Source organism: Drosophila hydei, unplaced genomic scaffold, assembly GCF_003285905.1.
Source record: "Drosophila hydei strain 15085-1641.00,03,60 unplaced genomic scaffold, DhydRS2 tig00000271-arrow-arrow-pilon, whole genome shotgun sequence".
Lineage (NCBI taxonomy): Eukaryota > Metazoa > Arthropoda > Insecta > Diptera > Drosophilidae > Drosophila > Drosophila hydei.
The window spans coordinates 2,147,983-2,171,153 of record NW_022045701.1 but is presented as its reverse complement, the minus strand read 5'-3'; the positions used below and the strand labels follow the sequence as shown (position 1 = coordinate 2,171,153).

The following is a 23,171-nucleotide window of genomic DNA, read 5'->3' as shown; positions in this document are numbered from 1 at the left end:
GGCTTGACCCGTTGGAGGTGTTTTTGTTTTGATCGCCTGGTTGATCGTGCTCTGCCTCTACTCATAGCTTGAATTGGTAAGCCAAAAAAGTATTTAAACAATTTTTCACTTCACTTTCACACTTGTCACCAAAAAATGTGTGGACACATCACAAACGAAGCCTTGTGGTTCCGGCTCGAAAGTCCAAAAAATGTAAATACAAATAACTGTGCCTGTTACATTCGTCTGAGTAAAACCCTGATTTCCCATTTTCAAAGGGGTCAGGGTATAAAAACATTTTGCTAGCCGACAACCAAACGCAATGCTAGTCACTAGTTACGCACAACATGAAATGAAAATACGGAGAAATTAATATTTGGACAACAGTGTAGTTCAAACCAAACACTGATGAGCACATGAAAGTATAGCAAAATTGGTGGCATTTAATAAAAATATATGTATATACATACAGTAGGGAGCAAAAGTGTTTCCATAGTTGACACTTTCAACTTTGTGAGTCAATAATTTCCAAACGAATGAAGCAAATCAAAAAAAACTTTTTTTTCCAATAATATTTAATTCTTAACTAATTGCCGTATATAACAAAAACAAAACTTAATCAGTAAAATATTCAAACAAAGAAAACTGAAACACCTTCCGATATTCGTACTTTGGTTTGATTTTTTAATTCTCTTATCGGCAATAGACGTGCAGTTTTACCCTTATATGTTTTATTTTTGCATTCTACACTTTTATGATCCAGAAATCCACGTGTTTCTTATTATTTGAAGTAAATTTGTCAATTTTAGCAATTAGTATACAAAGTACCACGAAAAAATGAAGAAGCGTTCGTCAGATGTCGAAAATAGTATTATTAGCCTAACTGAAAGTGGCTGTTCGACTCGTAGTACTTAATATTTTTCATTCAGCGGTGTCCGAAGTCCAGAAAAGACGCAATGGTGCATCCAAAAACACTATTAAAGGCCGCAAACGACTCTTGAAGGTCTCTGACGCCAGACTAATGTTGTCGAAAATGAGAACTGATAAGTTCCTAACACCGAAGATGGCATCTATGGACATAGGAAAAGACGTGAATCGGCGGGTGGCTAGAAGAGCACTAGCTAAAGTTGGATATGTGGCAAGTGTGAAAAAAAATAAACCAGCTCTATCCGAGAAGAATGTCAAGGCTCGATTGAAATTCGCCCGGGAACACAAGAACTGGACTGTAGATGATTGGAAACGTGTTATCTGGTCGGATGAATCCAAGTTCAACCGTTTTCAATCAGATGGCAAGCAATATTATTGGCACAGGCCCGGGGACAAGCTTCAAAAACACCAAGTGAAGCAAACCGTTAAGCATGGAGGAGGCAATGTCAAAGTTTTGGGGATGATTTACTTGGTGGCACATTGTACCATTGCATAAAATTGATGGTATAATGTTAAAAGAAGACTATCTCAATATTTTGAAAACCTGTCTACCCAATTTTTTGGACAAGTGTGCATACCCCGTAAAGGAAATCATTTTTCAACAAGATGGGGATCCGAAGCACACTGCCAAAATTGTCCGTGAATGGTTACGAAACTAAGATTTTATGCTGATGGAGTGGCCAGCTCAATCGGCGTCAATTGCATTTTCTTGTTATGTGATAAGTATACCTATTACATTAGTTATATTGGCAACTGTAGTTTCCACTCATGGTTATAAACATAAATACTGCTTTTTTGCTATTTGATTTTAACGATCTGTATACTATAGATCGGTTTTATATTATATTTTTAAGTCTCCCCTTATTCAATGCATTTATTAAAACCACAAAAAGTAGAATAAATACAAAAACAGGAATACGAATTCTATATCTATTTTATTAATGCGTCATTCACTTTCCATTTGTTAAAGCCAAATCAGCACATTTTACTTTGAACACAGCAAAAAGTGTGTATTGTTCATTGAACATATTGTTTGCTACATATATTAATGAATAAATGCAAAACATTGGTCTATGATAACTTATTTGTCTATATTTTTAATATACACCAGAAGTCCTTTATTTTATTTTATTTATTTTTTATTCTTCAAAGTCTCATATATCGATATATCGCTATAATTGAACATCACTATGCGGTACAATTTAGGCCTGCTGCCGTCCTTAGAGGTCATATTTCTTCGTTTTGTTTACTTTTGCAATATTTTTTACATTATTCACGTATGTTGAATTTTTGCAGCGTTGAAACAAGATTCTAGTGTAAGCCGCTGTGGAAATAACTTAAGGTTTGTACATTTTTTCCAAATTATTATTCCATATCCGTTTGCTTGCATGTTATAAAGCGTTATCACTAATAATGTATATCAGTTTTATGGATTCGCTGCCAATAAAGATTCGTTATATGCCATATTAAAAGAATTTATCAAATTTGAAGCAAAATTTAGCATTTGGTACCAACAATATAAGCAGTTAATTCAAAACATTAATTTTTATTGCAAATTTTTATAGAAATGCCCAAAACTCAAATTCCTGATTGTTGGTGCTATATATAGGACATAATACGCAAATCCTACACTTTGGAGTACTATAATAATATAATACCCCATAAATTTTGCTACATCAATGTGCTCACATTTTGGAAATCGGTCCTAATTGCTAATGCTATTGTGGCGCATTATCTCTATAACTAATTCATTCGTTGACTAAAATTTGGTTTAAAAATAAATTCACATACAAATACATGAAAGAGTTTGTTAAGAAAAAGGTGTTGATTAATTAGTCGAGGAATGTCCGGGAATATTAGTGTTTCGACTTAGCCCGAGTTAGCTTTTATTTAGCCAATGTAGCGGCAGCATTTTCGAACGTGCGGGACTTGCGCTTTCTCAACTTTGTTTTAACCTTGCGTACAAGGTTGACTGTGTCTAGGGAAATCCCTGCTACTGATTTATCCTCTTGCAATGTGTTAACGGCGCGGTATTGATGTATGTTGTGAGCATCAGGGGCGACACTGTTGCTGCCATTCTTTGCGACCTGTCCACCAGCATGACGTATGCGTCTTGAAACACTAACACCTCCTGCATGAGTACCCCCCGACTGTTGGACGGCTGTTACGACTAAACCACTAGTCTTAAACTTGCTAGTAGTGCGTCCACCAGTGTGTTGCATACCACTGATAGAGTCGTTCTGTGTGCGTTCATAACCACTGTCTGGTTGAGTTTTCAAAATTAGCCTTTGCTTCTGAGTCATATGATAATGTTGCTGTGAATCGCTGTTGGCAGATCCTCCAGTACTGGTATGCGTTCGCGAAAATCTTGTCGTCTCAGCAAGCTTGATCATACTGGACTTGCGTTTGCTCTTACCAGTTACTCCAGCTGCATTGACATGGACAACAGTATTACCGCCGGATGTTCTGATGGTTTTTTTTGGCTTGCAACTGCGCATAAGGATCTGCGAATTCTCTAGCTTGGCACTAGTTCCGCCCATCAGGCGCGTATTTGACGGTTCTGCTTTTTTATGCTCTTGCTGCCACAACAACAGCTTTTGTGAACAGGCGCTACAAATGATATATTTACAAATTTTCTACAACTGTGTGTTCTTAAACTTACTTAAATAAATCCACCTGTTCCAATTTGCGGGATCTACGTGGAGCACCTACATACGCAGGTGGTAAAGTTGGTGAACTCGCTGTCGGTCCTGATGCCGATATAAATTGTTCCTTATTGCTAGCAGCAGCAAGCATGTTGCGAGCTTGTGGACCTCCTGCGCTTCTGAGAGCTGCAGTCGCAGCTGCCGTTGCCATCAAGGTTGCCATGTGAGCATGTGCTTGTGACTGGCCTTTGTGCCAACCTAGTGGTCGAACGTCGGAATCTCCGTGAGCCCCCGTCCAAATTTTTTTTTTTATGGAGAGTTTCACATGAAGATCTTCAGCATGGCTTGTATGGCCATGTCTGTGTTGACCAAGTGGAATGAAATTGTTCGGTACACTGCTGCATTTGAGAATTAGGCAAAAAATGATATGCACTGGAGGGTATAAAACTTACCGCCTCGGTGGCATCTTCAGAAGTTTGACGGCCGGCTTCGATTCGTTCATGAAGAAAGTCGGCTTGGCACGACCATTATCTTGATTGAGATTATGCCAGGAATAAGTGCGTCGAGTCCCTGGACCGTTTGTCTGGCTATTCATCTGACCACCTTGTTGTTCAGGTGCTGTGCTAGGCGTTAATTTGTATACTTCCAATTTTTTAAGCCCACCTGAACCGGTGTTTTTGGAAGGTGTTGTTACGATTAATTCTGGCGGCATATGAGTTGGTTTCGGTTTTTGCACTACCAAGTCACCAATTTCCTCGATATATCGACGTTGCAACTCACTCTGAAGAAGAGTGTGACGAAGAGGTACCACTGACCCAAATGTGACGTTACCTGTTGGAAAAAGCTCTTCATCGTCTGTTGAAAAATGCAAATCAGAACCAGGATCAGTGGTAGGCAAATCAAGTGGCGTTCGGACCACTTCACCACGCTTCTTAACCGACTTATTTCGGATACGTTGCCGACGATTCTAAAACATTGAAAATCAATTAGTGCCTTCTTTCATGTTGGAAACTGGCAGACAAACATTTTAAATTGTAGAAGTGTTTATAAACAAAATGGAGTTTCTTAAGAATCAAATTTGGAAACACTTTCTGAATATGCGACAAATATTGTTTACACATATGAATGCTATTTTTTTGTATATTGATATACTTTTGTATTTGTTGAATTTGAAAATTAATCATTTGCAACTCCAAATAGATACTAGAACTGGTTCGGCAAGCCGAAGATATACTTGTATTGTTATAGTGTAAAGTGCACAGTTCTTGTATGTACCTTCTTTCGGCGAAAAATAAAAATGCGTCGGTTAGCCAGCCAAAGTCTCAAGTTGCGGTCGATACGCATTTTTCGGTTCAATGCTTTAGTCTTACATTTTTCAGTAGGCATATGTTTCTTTTTCTTGTTTCGCTTACGATTCGACTGTTTACCACCAGTCTGATTTACCTCATTGCTAGTATCAGTCAACAAATCTGACGACTGAGATCCATTGCTCTCCGAGCTTTCGGATTCTGGTGGCTGCCGTGTGGATTTGATTGTTATCTGAGGACTTTCGCTGCTTATCATCCTCTCACTGATATTGCTACTTGGTGAACTTGGTCCAACGCCACCACCAGTGGCACGCTTAGAACCGACTACCTTGCATCCCAATTTATGGCGGCGGCGCTTAAGACGCGCAAGAGCCTTAAACTTTCGCTGAAGAACCGGTGAAAAGTATATTTGATCCAAAACATGCATCACCTTGTGCATTCGACGTACTCGAAACTGTTGGTAGTGAGTGAACGTACCAGTGGTGTGCTCAGGGTGCTTTTATAGAAACCAATTTTAAATCCGCACCTACCTTGCGAATCTCATGCATAATCTCAGGCGAACTGGGCGGCGCTCGAATAGGCGCACAGCAAGGGCCTTCAAGATCTGAGGCTGTAATCGAATGTTTGCCTTCATTGTCAGAACTAGAGCTGCAGTTACCCTCGTCGCTAAGACAAACAATTATAATGGGAAAACGATTTAAATGTATATATCTGTACTATTATAAAATGGTGTGACATTCTTATACAATATGTTGAAAATCCATATAAATTGTATAGACGATTTAAAAAATGTGCATGGCCATAGCTCTCCATTACTTCGTTCATAAAAATGTATTAATTTCCAGTGGGTGTAGCTTAACAAATGTATAAAAAACATTTGCGCAAAAATACGAAGGAATAATAATGGCTAAGCTCCATACTAATTCGATTGCGTTCACATAATAAATAAAATGTCAAACTCGGCGACCTACAGCATAATACTTGGTAAAAGTACCTCTAGAATTGGGGTAAATGTAATTTTTCAGGTCTCTAAGTCTTAAAGTGGCGAAATGGCTTGCATTAATACAAGACATAATAATACAAAATCATTATAAAATTGTTTGTGAACCCATTGGTCAACTGTCTTTAAAAGTATTAAAGGATAATGCGTCAATCATCACTGTGTGGGATTTATCTTTGTAAACAATTGTATTATTCGAGCAAAGTAGAAAAATAAATATTCAATGGTATTCATTTAAGTCCACTGTCTTAAAACCAATTCAAGGTGATGCGCAAGTTACTTTATTTGCTTTGAAAAATGCTCAAGAAAACTAAACCTACCTGGAGTAATCGGAAAGCGGTATATTTAATGGTTCATCGGCACTTGAGCCTTCGCGCATCAGTCTTTCGATTATTTTAGAGCGTAGTCTTTCCTGTTGTTTGAGTAAATTTAAAATCTATTGTAAATGTTAATGCATTAGGATTAGTGAAAAATTATAAAAAGGCAAAAAAAAGATAATTAGAACAATATATGACATATAAAATAAAAAGTTAATAGTATAGACTTTGTTGTAAAGCTGGTTCAATACATATTACAGCATCTAACTACAATTGTTTTATTTAAACAAACAAAAAAGATTACAATGTTCTAAAAGTTATTTGCAAGCAACGTCTACTTATGTGAGATATTAAATATAATGTACTTAATATATTTATATGCCTTTAATAATTTAATATATATATATATATCTATATATATATATATATATATATCTATATATATATATATTAACGGCGATTAGCGATAGATAGCATTCAAATTCATAACTGATATATCTTAACGATACGATGGCCTTAGTCACCGCTTTTAAAGCACAACTGTTTAATTTTTTTAATATATTGTTGACTAATTAGCGAAACAGCAAAAAATACAACCACACAGCATTTACATATATTTAACCATTTATAAAAGCGGTTGACTGGCGGTATATTTAGGGATTTGTGTTAATATATACGTGTAATAAATTAAAGACATTCCTAGGAGACACTTCTCTCCACAGAACGTTTTACTTTTAATTTTTCGCTTAGAATACATCCCTGATCAGCCATTTTTTGTAATTTCAATGCTTTCTGTTCGCGTTTCTCGCGTTTTCTTATCTTTTTGATTTGCTTAAATAATTTAGCATGTCGCTTTACTTTGTTCGGATTTTCATCACAATAGTCCAATAAAGTTTCACAAAATGCACGTCCCATGTGCTCATAGTCCTGAAAATTTAATAATCGATATAAAATTTCTACGTACATTTCAAATTCAATAAGCAAAAAGCCTATTACCTGTATGTTGAAATGAGTGCCTTTACGTGATCCCAGCGAAGAGCCGCCAAAAGATGCCTCGATTGTATAGCTATTCGTAATGCCCAGCATCCAAACAACAATACGTCCTGTGCCTTCCTTGCTCCGTTGTATTTTAAACTTACAGCTCTCGAATGAGAACTATCGATAGATGATGAAAATATTTTTTAAGGAAAAGAATGTCAACTAACATAAAAAATAGGACATACTCGATCGGCGCTGTTTTTGTGCAGCATTAACGGAAAGACTTGCTCAGTAAGCCGTTTTTCCGGATTACGCTTGTTTTCGCAGCCATAAATAAATATATTATGCTTGCGCGAATGAGCGTGCATATCACAGTACATGGCCACTCCACATTCCTCTATCAGTCTAAGGATTGAATGAACTATAGATCAACATTATTTGTGAGTAAGTAAGCTACCTTCTTATCATCGCTTTTGTGTACCAAATAGATGGATAAGTCTCTCTAATAACAGTTCGATATTGACGATTTAAATCCTTCCCAGTTAGCGAGTTGCGAGTATTACCAACAATTACGCCATCTGGATTTAGCATCGGCACGAGCTTAAAAATAAACTTATGACGTAAACGCTTTGCTACTGTAGAATCTCCTGTTATGAAGTCCATCAGACCCTTCATCATCCATGATGAAGGCGTCTCGCTGGGATGCACGCGTGCTGACACCACAATTGATTTTTTTCGCTGTTATTAAAATACAAAATTAATTTTAAGCGAGATTTTATATTTTTAGCCGTTTACCCGCGTTGTATCCTCATTATTAGATGGTGCGGTAACAGTGAGATAATACACATTATTGCCTGCTAACGTACGACAGAGTAAACGTAGTTTGCAAAATTTTGATTTTACAGGATGACGTTGTATTTCCATTAGGTAATCCTACAAGTAATGCACTACTAATTACTGACATCATAACATAATTTTTTGACATACCTGCAAGTCACTGTATGTGTAAGGGTAGCTATGAGCAAAGAATACTGTATCATTATCGTGCTCAAACTCTATAGTAAAAGTCAGTGTGTAGCTCGAGTTATCCTCATCCTCTTCGTTGGTGTTATTATTGCTTCTGCGGAAAGAATTTAATGTGGTATATTAGATGAAATTTAGAACTTATCCATATACCTACTCATCATCGTTACGATAATAAGATATGTTATTGCCACATCTTCTCCAGCCCTCGTTTTTTTCCTTGGCACCCAAGGTAGAGTACATGACTGGTCGCATTCCATCATTATATAGGCTATCTGACTTTACTAAGTTTACTATGGAGAATCGGTAGAGCATGTTACGACGGGTGTGTCGAACGCGAAAATAGAACCACTGTTTCGATCGGCTTGTATAAAGATCGGGACGCAAGTAGAGCTCGTAATAAGTGGGGGTGATCTGCACTGCCTTAGCCAAATTTCCTGATTCGAAGCGCGATTCAAACTCCAGACTTTCATACTCCTCCGCACTCATGGGATGGCAGTTGGACACATATTTAGCGCCGCCCACCGACGAGCGACTGAACTGCATTTGGGGAATATCATAGGAAAGATGTTGAGATTGAAGAGATGCCCGATCATTAATATTAAACTCAGGATTATGTCTATCGTTATGTTCAAAAGTGCTGTTATTTGTGCTAGAAGTCAAATGAGCTACCGCTATATTGCTCGAAATTGACTCAAAGCCACGACGACGCCCCCTTGCCACAGCTGCTACTGCTGAAGCCATGCTTACGGCTCTTGAACAAAGTGGTGTTGAAACCAACGGCAATTCAGTAGGCATTTTATCATCAGGTGCTGCTAAGGGCAAAGATTATGTTTAACGTTTAGTTGAAGTTAAATGAAATTAGATCTCAGCACTAGCTTAATTCTCATACTCAAGAAATACAATATATTACATGTTGTATGTGACTATACAAATTTTCTTGACATTAAAAAAATCCTAAAAAACCAATTTTTAAGAATATCTAGAAATGAGATTGAGATTTCGACTCGTGCTGATGCCTAAATTCAATTTTTATTTTCATTGAATATTACATGTAAGCCTGCACATGCTCTCATCTCCGACTAGCGTTTCTGTGTCCGATACAGAGCTCGAACTAGTTCGGGGACGCTTATCAGCGCCACCAGCTAGACGACCAACCGAAATTGCCCCACCGCAGCCACTCAATACATTGTCTTTCATAGTGTCATTAATATCTGTGCTGCAATCGTCACTGCTGTTTATGTCTTCGTCCATACCACTGATCATATTGCTCTTGCGAGAAAGTGAAGCTTTGTTCAATGATTGTTGTGAATCACTTTGGAAAGCAACTTCCAAACGCGAAATGTTTGTTTTGGGAAGCTTAAATGGGGTAACTGCATATTTATTTTGTACCTTTTCTGAGGTTAAGCTGTTAGTACCAGTTGAGGGCTTTTCGTCGTAATCAATTATCTTTTTAATGATCGCCTTAGATACTTTTTTGCCAAACTGACTAAGAACGTAATGCGGCGAAGCGGGCTTGTACTCAGTATTATTGGTTTTCCAAATATTGTCGATTCTGGTAGTGCCTTTTGTGGTTAACTTGTTAACATCTGCACTATGTGTTGTAGTACCAAACAATTTTTTCTTCGCATCAGTGAGACTTTGTATAACAGTTTTCTCACGAGTCTCCTTACCATCCACACTTACATCGTAGTCATCATCGTCATCCTGAGAGTTGCTTGTGGAATGATCATCTAATTTATTTAACAGATTGGACACTGCGTTCAGCTGTGTTTTCCCTGCTTGTAGCGTCGTTCCCCGACTAACAGGTATGAACTCATTCCTAGAATCCGAAGAGTCATCCGAATCTTCACTTGACTTATCCTCTGTCTTGATTTTGATATTTTTGCTCCCCTGTTATATTGTTGAAAGTCAATAAAATTATGATAATCCCCATCTTATGGCTACCCTCCCAAACATTTTATTTTAGTGTGCAGATTTAGCCTATTTATTGGTATTATAAGAAAAAATTGTAATACTCACGTAGTTTACAGCACTTATAGGACAATAGGAAAATACAACAATTCCGTTTTCCTCTCCAACAGGACGAGGCTTTAACTCATTGCCCGTTGGCACATTAAGTGGTTCGGGATGCACTGGTACAAAAGGAATGTGTATGATTCGCTCACCAATGACCTGAAAAATGAGTTTAATGGGCTATAATCAACTTGGTTTTTAGGACTTCATAACTAATTGTCTTTATTGAGAGTGCCAAACTATTAGGTGACGGTTTCAATACTCTAGGTATTATCTATGAGCGCAGAGGGTGATAAATACTTAGCCTACACAATAGGGATTAGAATTTGGAAAGTGGCGATTTATTTCTCAAAAAACAAGAGTACGCTGGATGGAGCAGCAGTTCATAGCTTAAGTCTACAAATTTGGCCGTAGCGACGGCGGAGGTGTGAGTCTGTGACCGTTGACCGGTGACCGTTTTGCCTTTTACCTTCTGAATCCGAGAAAACAGTGGTTATCTTTCATCTTTCTGGCGAATACCATAGTCTCCTTCTGACCGACATGCGACTACGTTTAAACTCAAACCAAGTTTTGACGATCCTCATGAAAGAAGGTAAAGAGGATACAATCGAATAATTCGATTTGGATGTGTTTTCCCATCTTTTTAAAATCGTACGAACGCATAGCAAGTAAGCGTTATTTAATTTTATTTAAGTTTGGACTGCACGCAGTGGCTTCCGGTTATAACAATATATATAAAAATAAGAATATAGATGAACATCGCGATTGCAACGATAAGATGATCCAATGATCCTAAAAGCCTTGTTCTATCGATGGATGTGGTTATTTATAAATTTATTTGTCATTTATCTAAACTAAATAATATTTGGATTTAGTTTTAAAGCATAAAAAACATCAGCACAAAACTACCAATATTAAATTTACTATACAGGTACAGGTACTGTGATGTATACAAAGATTATGAAAATTTTCCCAGATTAGGATTCAAAAAACAATATCTTTTTCAATTATTAGAGAATTGACGTTTTGAATATTTGCATTTTGATAGTATATTGATAGAACTGGAGTTAGCAACATTTTCAAAAAACTTACCTGGCATTCTACCGGCCATCTGGGGGCCTGCTGTGAGCAATCATTGTCCTTGTCTTTAGGCAGGGCGAATAAATCCCGAGGTTCCTTTAATCGTGCAATTGGCTTTAATGTTTTTTCATCAGTGTTAACAATCAATTGGTTTGTTTTCAGACCCTTCGAAAGAAAATTTCCAAGGAAGCCTGCTAAATAGGCAGATAAAAAACTACTATATATAAAAATACATATTAAACATATCCTATTTTAATCCACCAGTACTTTACTTTGTTTTTGATTAGAAAATCCAGTGTTTTATAATCTCTCTATACTGTTTAAAAACATTTCGTTGAAAAAGGATTGAGCATATGCTCTATAGTATACAGAAATACAAACAATTACAAACATTTTTGTATAGCCTGAGCTCATGAGAATTTAAGTTGTTTTGTTTTTTGAAAATGTATGTAACAGGCAGAACAAATCGGGGCAGACCCAATACAGTAAACATTATTGATCAGCGCGACGAGTTTAGTCGGTATAACCAGAGAAACATGGTCCGTATGAGCGCGGCGATGTTTCCTTGCAAAAATAAACCGCGTATGGTATAGAGGAGTAAATATTTAAAATTTTAGAGACACCTCTAGTTTTTGTGGACAAAAATATATCTCTATATCGACTCAGCTTGCCGTCCTGATTAAGATTATATACATTTTGAGAGGTGTCCCACAATTTCTTCTGTCTATTACATACATTTTCATAAAACTATTATATCCTGAGCTAAAAACGGGAGTTCAGGATATAATAGTTTTATGAATATTATTTTATGTATAAATATAATGATAAAAATATGCGATTAATTAGCTGACCAAATCAATAAAATTTTGAAGGACAAAACAATGTGAATAATTAATTTCTAAAAGCGAGCCGAAAGCTCAGAATATGTCAAAATGAAATGTTTATTTCATGTTTTTTCGTTACCATAGCAGAGTTAATCGGTGGCCAAGCACATATACGATAGGATTAAAAATCAATATTAAACAATCAGCGGTAAAAATATACGCAAGCTCTAAATTTTTTGCAATGTTAGCTCATTAAAAAATAAGTAATATACAAATATAATTCGTATATTTTATGTTAAAAGAATACTTTAGTTTTAAAATGGGTGGAAAAATAAATTTAATTTTAAATATTTTGAAATTTGTATATTTTGTAAAAGACAACATTCGAAAAAGCAAATAACATCATTTATTTATTCATTGGATTACATTTACATAAAAGACCTCACAACACATTTGAGAATATAATGAATTTCGTTGCCAACTTTTGTCTTCTTTATTTTATAGTATACATATTTGTTTTGATTTTTTTTTAAATATTTGCATCATACAACTAAATAGAGAGTCGTTTTAAAATCTACTAAACGATCTTTAATTTTGTTTGAACAAGATTTGAGTGGCTTACAAAGTATAAAATTGAAATGTATTGGACAATTAAAAGAGAAATATTTTTAATAAGTTCGTAAAAGTTAAATAAAAAATTGAAATGTTTATTTAAGATTAGTACAACTATCGGTAATTTATACATCATCTGTAGCTCAACGGAGACAAATTGGCACAATAAATAAATGGAAAACTTAGAGCAACTATTTCAATTTTATCAGATCTAGCTTAAGTTACTGATCACACGGTTCAAGTCTAATCTTTGTAGACTAGATCGGCAAATACGTGGAAATAAATTTTAAATAAATTTTAAATAGTTAATTGGTTAAAACCAACTAGAAATTAAAATATCCCTAACCCATTTAGAATGACAAATGTTGGTTAAGGGAATGTAAAAGGTAAAAGGAATAATAATAGGAACGACTACTACTGTAAACACACATTAAGTTATCGTTTTATAGACATTTAAATTAAAAAGCGAATCATAATATATTGTAAATATATTGTATATATAGTATATATATATATATATATATAGATGACATATGCTAGATACACCACGATTTATATATAAGCGAACATTAGGCTTAACAACAACAAATAATAAACTGAACACATGCAACGCTTATATATAAGAGATGACACAAAATAGACTTGTTATTAGTATAACATCAAAAATATTTAGCAATGTTGTCACAGATATTTTTTCTGTCTGATACGTGAATAATTTAGTTTAAAAAAAAAGATTTCAATAAAAACCGTGTTTTTACGTTTGTATGTCCGATTTACTCGATTATTATTGTCGTAGCCCGTCGTTGTTAATCGCGCAATTCGTTTTTGACTAAACCCAAAGACCAATTAAATGAACGTATTAATATGTTAATTCTTTTCTCGGCCCAGTCGACTTCGACGTCAATACATTCAGCTAACTCGGCAACCAGCAATCAGCATGGGGCTATGAAAATGAGACGTGACGGCGGCGACAGTGGCAGGGAAAATTATTTATTGCACCGAACGATAGAGACAGCAACACAGACTGAAAAGCTTTTATATCGTATTTAACCTCGTAAATATTGGGATATTGTGAAGCTTTTCATTTGCCGCAGCATATAATCAGCAATTTTTTGGCTCGCATTTAAAAAAAGGCATTGAAATTGAAATACATTAAAAAATATTTGTAATAACAAGTAAAACTGTTTTAGTCGCGGCTGTCCGACTGAAAGATACCTTATGTAAATCACAACTTATTTTTTTTTGGAAAAGCATACTAACCGAATGAGTATACAAATTGAAATGATAAGATTAAAAAATTATAAAAATAAAATTTTCCAAAAAAATAGGATGAGTTCTCACCGCGCTTGTATACTCATAATTTTCATATTATGTTTTCAAGTTTGTTTTTAGTCTTCCAGGTTTTCGAAGGTCAATTATTTTCATTTTAAATTTTCACTCATTTTCGACTACGCAATACAATTTATTTAATCGACGGAAAATTAAATTACAATATTGAAATCCGGCAAATAGGTCCGTCCAAAGACCAATTTTTTACCTAATTAAAAATTAGAATATGTTTAATGGTGTTTTGAATGCAATGTCCATATGTATTAATTTCCATTATATACATTTTAACATATATTTTTCCATTTTTCCCAAAGTTCTGTTTCCGACGATTGATCGATAAAAGATTAACATTATTTTGCTAGTTTGGGATGCATATGTTCAAAAATATATTTTAGTTATAATACAATTTTCATACATCTTAAAATCTCAAAATGAAGATTTTATTATGACAGTAAAAAATGAGCATGTACCGAATAAAAATACAATATTGTAGCGTCAGTGTTTATACTTCAATATTCGTAACATGGAACTCATGGTTTTGATATTCTATAGAGAATTTTAATATAATATAATTGGGCACTTACGCTTAGAACATTGTTTGACGTTGTCATAACGACAATAACGTTGCAACATAAAACGCATGCCCTATCTAAATTAAAATGTTCCATAATTGCTTACAGACGAGCAACTATAAAGTCTGAAAGACTTAAGACTCAATGATTCTTGAATAATAATTTAATGCCCATTCAAAATCCATAACACTAAAAAGGGGAATAATCAAATGTAATTATATTTACATAATAATAAATCCTGTAAATAATCCAAACCATGGATTATTTATGATTTTATTTCTATACTTTTATATTAGTGCCAATTAAATTTACATATTAGGTAATTTTTCCTATAAACGCTCTCTATCACTCATATCGACTTGCTCAATAGATTTTAACTAGGTAAAAAAAAAAATACCAAAACAAGAAGCAGCAGCTAATATTAACTTAAAACGGCTATCAAAGTCTTTTTAATATTTATTCCCAACGTGTAGTAGATTTAATAAGATATATTTTCTACTCCTAGCTTTAAAAATATTGGAACAGATGCCAAGTCCTGCACTTTTATGATGTTAATTAAACCAATTATACCGGATGATTAGAAAAAATTCGATTGTCACTAAATGTTTGCATAAATATATTTAACAGTTTTTACCTCCATTGGATGTTGTTAGTGTGCAAATTGGAAATAACTGAGATTGTAGATACTGCACACGACCGCCCCTGAATCCATTGAAGTCCATAGTAACGCCCAACCTGAACAGGGGAAGTTTTTAACTTGTTAAAGTAACGTGTTTGTCATTAGTTCAGAAAGTAAAAATCTGCATAATATCCTTTAATTATCAGCTCAATTTAACACAAAATTTTAATGTTTATACATTTGCTTATCAGGAATATTTAGAACATGCCCAGCCAAGTTGTTCCAATTACTCAAGACTGGTCCTTTTATGAAAATTAAGGAAATTGTTTAAGCTAAATATTTTAATTTATGTTTACACATTTGACATACAATTACTTAAAAAAAATTTTTTTTCTTACATTTTTTCAACGTATGTGGGTCACAATTTAGCCATATTTTTATATTTTATTTATCTACAATCAGACTAAAAACTTTTTTGTCATTGTTTTTCGTGTTCTTGTGTTTCGCCGTGTTGTTTGCAATCAACTGAGCCCTCTTGAGCTGTTGACGTCGAACTATAGCTAATACGGCAACAAAAAAAATAAAAAAAACAAGCAGGTAGCTATCGTACGCTGAAATTCAAACAATACCAAATAAAATGCAACCACCGCTGGATATGGCGATGGCTTTGCTATGTACCGCTAAAAGTCAAACAGCTGACCCAGATGTGTATAGAAAGAATTTAATTGTCAAACATTTTGTTATTCGTTGTATGCTTCCCACACTATTAGAAGACTGAAGAATTATACAATGAATACACATCCTCGCAAAGATCTGCAGCATTCATATATATTCTTAAAGCATTTACAATATTTAGTTTTAATCCACATACTCGTTGATGAAGTGAGTATATTTTTTTGTGAACTGTCCCCATCTGTCCACCTGGTTATCAGTCTGTATAAGTGTTTTCCCCCGTTTATACCCAGCACCCACAGAAAATGTGAAATCGGGATATAATGATTTCATTAAATTGTATGCAACAGACCGGAAGACGCATGGTAGACCCCATAAAGTATAAAGGTTCTTGATCAGGATGGCAAGCAAAATTTATGGTATAACCATGTGTGAAAGAGTTAAAATTTTGTATTAAATGGACAAATTATAATATGTTATGCTGAATATGTATGCAATCTTTTATGCAGAGAGCTGCATTTTTATGTTTGAATTTGCCAATACGCGAGCAATCAGGTAAAGTAGCAGCATTGGTAGAAGCGATAAGCATTGCCGAGAAGTTGTGAACTCAACTCAAGGTAATAGCACTTTTTTAAATTCTTTTATTGATTTTAATTATATTATAAACGTGCTATAGATTCAAGAAATATAGTATATTTAAAAGCGCAGATTGATCAAGGTTCAGGGTATCTTCTAGTTGGGCACTGCCAATTAGAGTTTTCTTAATTATTTCTGCTGTTGATGTTGGACACATTCCAAACAGTTGTCGTGAAACTTATCAGCGGCAGCAAACCGGCCCAACATTGCATTATGTCACCAAGAGCAAGCGGCAATGATCTTGATCACAATATTTATGTGTTGTCTAATTTGGCAAGTTGCCGTGAATCTCAAGGTAAGGTGTAATCAGTAAGCGACATGTATTCTTCAATGATCACTTAATGCTAGCATCGGCGTTTATGTGTTAGTCATAGATCTGAATTGTGTTTAAAAATGCTTCTAAAAGAAATTATGAATTACAATATTTCTTTACATTAAACACATGTCGACAAAAAATATATTATATTTTTTTAATCTTGACAAAAAAAAAAACCAGGTACAAATTCTTAAGTCGGGCGTGATCGGAGTGAAATTTGGATGATATGCTCGCGTTTACAATCCAAGGTCAAAAATATATTGTGGATATATCAATAACCATAGGTATATGACAAACTAAAATAAATCTACATCACCTAAAGTTTAAGAGCTATATAAAAACAAATGCGAGTACGAATTTACTTCTCTTAAATTATATTAGGAGCATATATCCTTAACAATACCGCTGAACTGCAACTTTCACGGTCAAACAACACTCGTTTCGCTACGCTCCAATGAGGTATATATAAAGATCACTTTTTAATAGGCATTGATAAGCCTATCCAAATAACGGCTCAATATATGATAAGATTAACATTGAATACTATACTGTAATATCGGCTTTGTCGCCTTCTTATTAGACATCGCTTCAATAACGTCCTAAATATTTCAATTTATGTTGTAGAAGAAATAGTATTTTTTATCAGAAATAATATGCGTTCATATAGAAAAATTTGATTTGATAGAAACCAAACTTCTTTATTATGAATGCTTTCAATATTTACCGATCACTATCAACGACAAAATCTTAATGCTTAAAATGTTGACTTACCATCACATTGTTTCTGATGTTGGATTTCAATATTTTCATGCGCTGCCCTTGCCACCCAATTGTCCCTAGCGATTTTCTGCATGCTGCACTATGTGTGCCTAGAATCCACTGTGATTGTCTAACAGTCAATACACTTCCTGTATTTGAATGCTGAATGTGGGTGAAAACCGTTGAGAAACGCTTCGCGCACAAATTTTGTATAATGTTTAAATTAGTGTTAATTTCAACCGAATTTTCTCGTGCTCAAATCAAACTATGTTGTCTGCCTCTGTATGTGTATATGTACTTAACGAAATTACAGTCTCGGCCTGCTCCAAAAAAGCCATACGAAAAAGAAAAGAACATTTGATGACTTAATATAGCGTCTTAAATATGTTAATTATTATATTCGGGTATATTTTCGCCAAAAACATACTCATTCTAATATTATTTGAAAAAAAAACTCAATGTTTTTAATCTTGGATCCGCTGAAAACGAAACTTTTGAGTGTGATGTTGGCTGTTTCCAACAGACTAATTAATATAGAATCACATTTTTTATTGTACCATAAAAAGTACTTTAGAAATAGGTAGAAAAATGATTGCCATTTATTTATATTTAATATATATTAAACTTGAATTATTAACGTTCCATTTGTACATGCACTTATGAATATTATATATATATATATATATATAATATATTCATAAATTCAATATCTGCTATTAAATTCGATCTCATACGTCTTTAGAGCAAAAGTCGGAAAATTTAATTTATATACATGTACAAATGGAACTGCTAGAAAAAATACAATTCTCCAGCTCTTGTAGATTCTGCAATCGGTGCGTTCAGAAAAGGCGTTTAAGCCAAAAATTTGATTTTTTTCAGTTTGTTAAGAGTTTTTTGACAAACTTTATAAGCTTTATAATGTCTGCCACGCCTTCTTCTACTTGTCACATTTTTACAAAACCATAAAACACTGCTCTAGTCGGGGTATCTTATATAGGGTAGGAGATACCCTAACGCATTCATACCTGCGTTTTTGTTAATATTTTGCATACATTGTATTAAAAATTAAAAGAAAGACAACTAAAACCGACTTCAGAACATAATTTGGCTACACAACGCAACAACGCAACGCAAATCCCAACGCCGCCTTTCAACACACGCATTTTCATGGCTGTGTACACATATATATGTATGCGTAGGCTTGGCACTGGTTGCCACGTGCTTTTGTAAAAGAAAAAATTTTAAAAATTTGGGGAAATTTAGAGCCTGTACCCTATAACAAAAATCAAAATTGTGTATAATTTACATAAGCTAGCCCTTATGTCGTACGAGATATTATTTAATAGCTGTATTTAGATAATGCTTTTAATCGATAACTATAACGGGAAGAATTGTCGATTATTTTTAATTAACTTGACATGCGTGTACTGTACTCGGACCTAAAAAAACTTTCTCTAGATTTTATAGATGCTGAGATCGAACACGGAGCGACGTACCGAGTGACGTACGGACGGACAGACGAACAGGGCTTAATCGACTCGGCTTGTCGTCTCGATCAAAAATGTATACACTTTATGGGGTCTGCCACGCCGTCTTCTGCCTGGCCTGTTACGTCACTATAACAAAACCATTATAACCTGATTCCCCGTTTACACTGGGTTCAGCGTATAAAAATATGGAAATTGAAAAGCTGCTATCGGATTAGCTCTTAAAGAAAAATAATTTTACAATTTTCAGAAAACTTAGTCGAAGAAAATAGTAAAAAATATATCTCACGCAATTGAGTACCAAATTATTAAGAATATTAAAAAATGTTTAAGAACAGCGCTACTTGTTATGAAGTTAGCAGACAATGAAAGTTGCATTGTCAATTAACTTAACGTTAGACATAGGTACATCTGTATGTTAATAAAAGATCACAATTATTATAATTATTTTTTAACTGTTAAAGAAACGGCAAATAATATCCAAACGGGAACAACATGCCTGTATGTCTTCTTAAAAAACTTGACTCTTAAAAAATTATATATACCGATAAAAATATTTTTGTTAATACCATCGAAATAAAGTACGCTATCGATAATTAAAAACAAATTAGATCTATGCCTGTATTTCAGGTTCTGATATTTTCTCAGTTCGCCTATGCATTCCGAAAAATAATAACTGCTTACTTTTCCATAAATTTGTATGATTCATAATACTTAATGGACTCGTTTTTATAATATTACTGGGTATTTCTTTCTTACTCGTAGATATTGATAAGAATTAGTATACATGCCTGCTTGCTTACGAATGCAAATATATTGTATCCATGTTACACAAGCTTCCTCGGTTGGGACACCACCAAATCGTTTTTCGTCGTAAGTGCAAACAGAAAACGAAAATCTATTAATATTCGTCGGTTTTGTCATAGTGCTAATTTTGACTATGACTTTGTTAAATCAATAGCTTGAATAAAACCATTGACAACGCCAATAGCAATAGCAAATAGAATTTCAGGCTTGATTGCTCAGTTCAGGTTGTTGCCATTGTAATTTTAAACGTCGAATTAATTTAATTGCATTTGTTTTCAGCTTTCAGAAATTTTGATTCGACTCATTGTACTGCAGCTGATAACAGCCTATTTAAGACTTTCAATTATTCATTGAAAACACTACTCTTTGCTCGCAACGAAATGGGACGCAAAATAACTGTCGCAGTAACCACTCTCAATCAGTGGGCTCTCGATTTTGAGGGAAATTTGGCCAGGATTTTACAGTCCATACTGGAGGCTAAGGATATGGGTGCCAGTTATCGAACTGGGCCAGAGCTGGAAGTATGGTAGGTACAAGGAAAAGGGGTTTTTATATTCTTATAATGTTCAAATATTTTATTTGTTTTCGACAGTGGCTACAGTTGCGAAGATCACTTTCGCGAACCAGATACATTTCTTCACTCTTGGGAAACATTCCTGGAAATCATGATGTCCCCTTTTTGGTTAGCGTTAATGATTCCCATTTGTAACTTTTTTGTGGTTATTGTTAATTTCTTTGATTCAATTACAGCGAGAATATGCTAGTGGATGTGGGCATGCCAGTGATGCATCAGAATGTCGCGTACAATTGCCGCGTGGTATTCTTTAACCGTAAGCTGCTGTTAATACGCCCAAAGATGGCAATTTGTGACGATGGCAACTATCGTGAGTCACGCTGGTTCACTGCCTGGACCAAAGCGCAGAAAACTGAGGAATATTTTCTGCCCCGTCTTATCACGCAACAAACTGGCCAAGAAACTGTACCATTTGGTGATGCGGTAATCGCGACTCGTGAAACGTGTATCGGGTATGAGATATGTGAAGAGTTATGGAATGTTCACAGCAAGCATATAGAGATGTCACTATCGGGGGTTGAGCTAATTGTCAACGGCTCTGGAAGCTATATGGAGCTTCGTAAAGCACACATTACCAACGATCTTATATGTAATGCAAGTTTTAAGGCCGGGGGTGCTTATCTTTTCAGTAATCTACGCGGCTGTGATGGCCAAAGAGTTTATTTTAATGGTTGCTCAGCCATAGCGCTTAATGGTGAACTTTTGGCGCGAGGCAAGCAGTTTGCCCTACAAGATGTTGAGGTTATCTTGGCCACAATTGATCTAGAAGAAATTCGGGCTTACCGTGTTAGTCTCCGATCGCGATGTTCATCAGCCGCCAGAAGTGTAGTTTATCCTCGAATTCGGTGCGACTTTGAAATGTCTACACATGATGATATCCTTAAGAGCCCAACGCCACCGCTGCACTTTACGTATTCCACACCAGAAGAAGAAATTGCGTTGGGGCCTGCCTGTTGGCTTTGGGACTATCTACGACGTTCCGGTCAAGGTGGCTTTTTTTTGCCACTCAGCGGAGGAGTTGATTCCAGTAGTTCTGCAGCAATCGTTTACTCCATGTGCCGGCAAATAGTAGAGGCCGTGCAACATGGCGATGCGCAAGTGCTATATGATATACGCAAAATACTTGCCGATTCTGACTATACTCCGATTAATGCAGCAGCGCTATGTAATCGACTTTTAGTCACATGTTATATGGGAAGTGTCAACAGTAGCAAGGAAACACGATACCGTGCCTCTCAACTGGCAAACCAACTGGGCAGCTATCATATTGAGATCAGCATCGACTTGGCAGTAAACGCATTGCTTGGGATTTTTAATGCTGTAACGGGATTAACACCAGTTTTTCGTATGCAGGGCGGCTGTGCTCGACAGAATTTGGCCCTGCAAAATATTCAGTCGCGCATTCGCATGGTATTGGCTTATGTTTTTGCACAATTAATGCTTTGGGTTCGCAACCGCCCTGGTGGTTTGCTTGTTTTAGGCTCCTCTAATGTTGATGAATCGCTGCGCGGATACCTAACGAAATATGATTGTTCCTCGGCGGATATTAATCCAATTGGCGGTATATCCAAGACGGATTTACTACGATTTCTGGGTTATGCCAAAAAAAAGTAAGCAAATTCATATTAAATTATTAGCGATTACTAACACAGTACATTGACTTGTTGCAGATTCAATCTTACTGTGTTAGAATCAATCATCGACGCTCCGCCCACTGCCGAATTAGAGCCATTGCTGGAAAATGGGGAGCTGCTTCAAACAGATGAAGAGGATATGGGAATGACCTATTCAGAATTGAGCGAATATGGGCGCCTACGTAAACAATTTTTTTGCGGACCTTACAGCATGTTTTGCAGACTCGTTGCTACCTGGAAAAACGATCTAAGTCCAAAAGAAGTCGCAGAAAAAGTTAAGCATTTCTTTCGCTGTTACGCCATTAACCGACACAAAATGACTGTACTGACACCATCAGTTCATGCCGAAATCTATAGTCCAGATGACAATCGCTTCGATCATCGACCATTCCTTTATCGCGCGAACTGGAGTTGGCAGTTTAAGGCTATTGATGATGAGGTCGATAAGTTACAGCCGGTCTACATTCCTCTTTCCACACAGTTAAGACTTAACAGCGGTGAGGTCTTGCCCTTAGTTGACACCAGTACACAACAATCTTTGCACATGGATGACTCAAAGCATTCGTCTTCGATGTCTTCTGTATCTTTAGACGTTGGCGCGTCTACTGCAGGCCCGCCTTGTATTGACAATCTGGAAACACAAGGCACAAAGCCCAGCGGATTTTCAAAGGTCCACGTGAATGTTCTCGGCAAGCTGAAAGATCGCACTGGTATACCAGTGTAAATATTTGATATTGGGATAATTGCACAGTTTTTGTTAAATGTACCCGTCTTTTTTATTACCCAGCCATTAAAAGCTACGACGCCTTTTTGCCTGTTAGGACAGAAAGTCCCCTCATCTAAGATAGATTTTTTACCTTGAATATATTAAAAATGGAATATCAGGGTATAATGGTTTTGACAGGCAGAAAGGACGTGTCAGAACCCATAAAGTATAAATATATATTTTTTAAATTTAAGTTCAGTTGGAAATTGTAAAGGAGTTTGCATTTTTATTCTTAGCATTTTTTTAATATGCAAATATTTAAAAACACAGTAAGCACTGGTTTCAATGTATC

The 23,171-nt window shown here is 35.5% G+C and overlaps 2 protein-coding genes across 15 annotated transcripts; one reads left to right on the top strand and one right to left on the bottom strand.

The window, feature by feature from the left end:
- The first annotated feature begins 2,027 nt into the window (after positions 1-2,027).
- LOC111596966 (glutamine-dependent NAD(+) synthetase) lies at positions 2,028-23,091 on the top strand. 3 transcript variants are annotated; one of them, XM_023311438.2, is made up of 6 exons: positions 2,028-2,248; positions 19,864-19,971; positions 20,185-20,431; positions 20,498-20,587; positions 20,656-22,089; positions 22,150-23,091. In XM_023311438.2, exons 2-6 carry the CDS (start codon positions 19,923-19,925, stop codon positions 22,835-22,837), a joined length of 2,508 nt encoding a protein of 835 aa, XP_023167206.1. In that variant the 5' UTR covers positions 2,028-2,248; positions 19,864-19,922; the 3' UTR covers positions 22,838-23,091. The 3 variants fall into 3 exon arrangements, with proteins under 3 accessions (XP_023167206.1, XP_023167207.1, XP_023167208.1); XM_023311439.2 differs by lacking the exon at positions 19,864-19,971; XM_023311440.1 differs by lacking the exons at positions 2,028-2,248; positions 19,864-19,971 and adding an exon at positions 20,111-20,129.
- Positions 2,437-17,908, bottom strand: LOC111596964 (cytosolic carboxypeptidase Nna1). Of its 12 annotated transcripts, none has more exons than XM_023311425.2 (17): positions 17,624-17,908; positions 11,285-11,466; positions 10,199-10,351; positions 9,229-10,069; positions 8,334-8,991; positions 8,141-8,273; positions 7,949-8,086; positions 7,611-7,891; positions 7,399-7,558; positions 7,172-7,330; positions 6,935-7,102; positions 6,179-6,294; positions 5,389-5,524; positions 4,827-5,312; positions 4,004-4,518; positions 3,569-3,949; positions 2,437-3,516 (listed from the first exon to the last, which is right to left on the bottom strand). In XM_023311425.2, exons 1-17 carry the CDS (start codon positions 17,703-17,705, stop codon positions 2,793-2,795), a joined length of 5,313 nt encoding a protein of 1,770 aa, XP_023167193.2. In that variant the 5' UTR covers positions 17,706-17,908; the 3' UTR covers positions 2,437-2,792. The 12 variants fall into 12 exon arrangements, with proteins under 12 accessions (XP_023167193.2, XP_023167196.2, XP_023167198.2 ...); XM_023311428.2 differs by having other exon boundaries at positions 3,569-3,946; XM_023311430.2 differs by having other exon boundaries at positions 6,179-6,270.
- Positions 23,092-23,171: the final 80 nt, after the last annotated feature.